At 39.6% G+C, this 3052-nt stretch overlaps 1 protein-coding gene across 2 annotated transcripts in view; it reads right to left on the bottom strand.

Moving 5' to 3' along the window:
• LOC109921688 (polypeptide N-acetylgalactosaminyltransferase 11-like) overlaps positions 1–2769 on the bottom strand; it is a 90713-nt gene extending 87944 nt beyond the window's left edge. Inside the window, exon 1 of one of the 2 annotated variants that reach the window (XM_048617626.1) lies at positions 2397–2769. In XM_048617626.1, coding sequence (XP_048473583.1) covers positions 2397–2504 — 108 coding nt within the window. In that variant the 5' untranslated portion in view covers positions 2505–2769. The remainder of the gene's footprint in view (positions 1–2396) is intronic. The other variant, XM_048617618.1, reaches the window with a different exon arrangement.
• Between the last annotated feature and the right edge of the window lie 283 nt (positions 2770–3052).

The raw sequence follows: 3052 nt of genomic DNA, 5'->3' as shown, positions 1-3052 counted from the left end.
GAGTTCTGAGGAAGGGTCACCGAACCCGAAACGTTAACTCTGTTTTCTCCTCCACAGATGCTGCCAGACCTGCTGAGCAGATTGTTGACCACTTTGCAGAACACCTCCACTCTGTTTGTAGGAATGACCCGAACCTTCCATGTGCTTCCATTTAAGTAAGCCATCCCCATGCTGACATGTCTGTCTTTGGCTGGCTGCTATGGTCCAATGAAGCACAATGCAAGTTCCAAGAACAAGTCCTCATTTTCAGTTTAGGCACTTTACAGCCTCTTGGACTAAATACTGAATTCTACAATACAGAGCCTGACCATATGATGTCTGTTCTCCAAAGTTCTTGTATCTTCCCCACGCCCTGCATCTTGTCTTACTTCTTTCACTCTCAGCAGACAGTGCCCCAGAGAGAGTTGGGCAAAGAATCTTTAAGTACATTTAAGCAGAGGTAGATAGATACTTGACTAAGGAGGGAGTCAAAGAGAATCAAGGGTAGACAGGAATGTGAAAGTTGAGAGCACAATCAAATTTGCCATAATTTTATTGAACGATGGAGCAGACTTGACAGGGTGAATAGCCTACTCCTGCTGCTATTATAATACCTATGTATACAAACTGTATATATTATTTCTGCAAAGATTACTGAAACATTTATGTGCTGAATTCTTTGGTTCTATGTATTCTTCTTTCCATTAACACCAGCTATTCCAGTTTGCTATAGAATGCAAACCTTCACATTCCAGTCTCACCAGGTTCCAACGAATTAATGGATAATCCGTCTTCCACTTGCAAATACCTTAAACAGCAACAGCATTCTCCTTCAGCCTTGACCTGCATGCAATTTCTATTCATCCATTGGTTTTCTCCTCATGCCAATGTTTCTCCATCAATGTCTATTCTCTCAGTCATTGTCTGTTCACATGACCCTCCAGAATTCTTATCTTAATTCCCACCATTTTCTAACTTCTTTGCTGCCTTTAAAATGTTTGCTTTGAACTTGCTTTTGATCCCATCCATAAATATTGGGTTTCCATAACTCTTCTTTGCCCTTTTATGATACTTATATTTTGAACTAAGTTAAAGTTTACTGATCACATGGGCCAAATAGCCTGTTTCTATCCCATATGTCCCAACCAGTCCAGGCTGCTGTTAATGCTCCATTTGGGTCTCTTCCCATCCTTCCTCATTTAGATCTATCATCATGAACTTCTATTTCTTTCTCCATATGCTTAACTATTTTAGCCTTAAATGTACAGATATCATTTCCTTCACTGTATGGTGGCTCAGCGGCTATCACTGCTGACTCAAGGCACCAGTGACCCCGGTTCGATTCCAGCTTTGGGTGACTGTCTGTGTGGAGTTTGCACATTCTCCCGCGTCTGTGTGGGTTTCTTCTGGGTGCTCTAGTTTCCTTCCACAGTCCAAAGATGTGCAAGTTAGGTGGATTGGCTATGTAAGCTGCCCATTGTGTCTAGGGTGGGAAATGCAGGGATGGGGTAGGGGGTGGGTCTAGGTAGGATGCTTTTTGGATGGTCAGTGTGGACTCAATGGGCTGAATGGCCTGCTTCCACATTGTAGGGATTCTATGATTCTATGAACTACTCTGTGTGACAGTGAGTTCCACATGCATAAATATAACATACAATACTTGAAATTTTCAATTAATCCCCACACAATAATTGTACACAGTTACAAGCAATGACAAATAAATTCTGGCTATTTTTATTTGAACAGAGGAGATTGCAAGGTGATTTGACAGAGGTACTTGAAATCACAATTGGCTGGGACAGGAAATATAGAAATAACAGCTGCAATGAATAAGGTATGGGTCCAGAATATGGGAATATATTACACTTAAGTTTAGGATAGAGAGCAAAAGAAATTTTACGCTATGTCATAGAATGCATTCTCAAAGTTAAAGCCTGAAGCAGAAACCATGAGCTGAATTTTGTTGGGGGAGGAATTTTGTTACTGTCCACTCCAATCACACAGCCTACCTCCTGGAAGGAAGTTGGTCCTGAACAGACTCATGTCAATGTCAAACCATTGCATAATTTGCTCCAGGTGGTCTTAAGGAAGGTAGGTCAAAATTCCACCTAAGTGGCACATAGTTTGGCAGGCTTATTAAAAAGGCAACTCAGGTCTCTCGCTGTCACTCCATTTAGTGGATAAGACCCCCAGCATGACTTCCATTAAATACAGCAGATAAATATTTAAATGAAAGAGTAATAAAAAAGGCTATGGGAAAATTGTGGGCATGTTTCAAGATAACATTTCAGGTCTGTGACCTGTGAACATGTACTCACAGCTTATTTCCATACTGTAATTTCTAATAACTACCTGTGTTTTTATTTTATGACCTAATCTCATGACATGAGGAACTTCATATAACTCAAAAATATTACCCGAAATGAAATTTCCAGATTTTCTCCTCCCCAAATATCCATACCACTGTCGTATTGCCCAAGCTCGATAAAGTAATTCCTGTTCATTGCAAATAGTCCCCCCGCCATTGTTGGTGACCTGAATAAAAAGACATAAGAATGAAAAAAGAAACATTTGTTAAGGCAACTATAAACGACTGCTGCAGATCTGAGCAAAATTGATTAGAGTTTCTTAAGATGCATCTGCCTACATGGCAAAAGTGATGAAATGCTTTAATTAAAACACAATTCCCTCTTCCCATTCTGAAGGCAGAAGTCACATGTTACCAGGTTATAGTCCAAAAGGCTATTTGAAATCACAAGCTTTCCGAGCAGCGCTCTGAAAGCTTGAGATTTTAATAAACCTGATGGACTATATCCTGGTGTCATGTGACTTCTGACTTTGTCCAACCCAGACTAACACAAGCAATCCCACTTCATTCTGAATGGGGCAGGTAAAAAGGTGAAGATTGAAAATATAATCCACAATTTTTAAATAAGAAAGAGAATCAATTCAATAATTATGACAAAAATGAGGTGTTTTTACTACCATTAAATGTTGTTTTAAATCCAGTTATGATGTACTAACAACTAACAAGTACTTTAATTCAAATCCCAGCAAACTTATTTTGGTCCAG

Source organism: Rhincodon typus, chromosome 2 (genome assembly GCF_021869965.1).
Source record: "Rhincodon typus isolate 14 chromosome 2, sRhiTyp1.1, whole genome shotgun sequence".
NCBI lineage: Eukaryota > Metazoa > Chordata > Chondrichthyes > Orectolobiformes > Rhincodontidae > Rhincodon > Rhincodon typus.
This window is presented reverse-complemented; position numbering and strand designations above follow the sequence as displayed.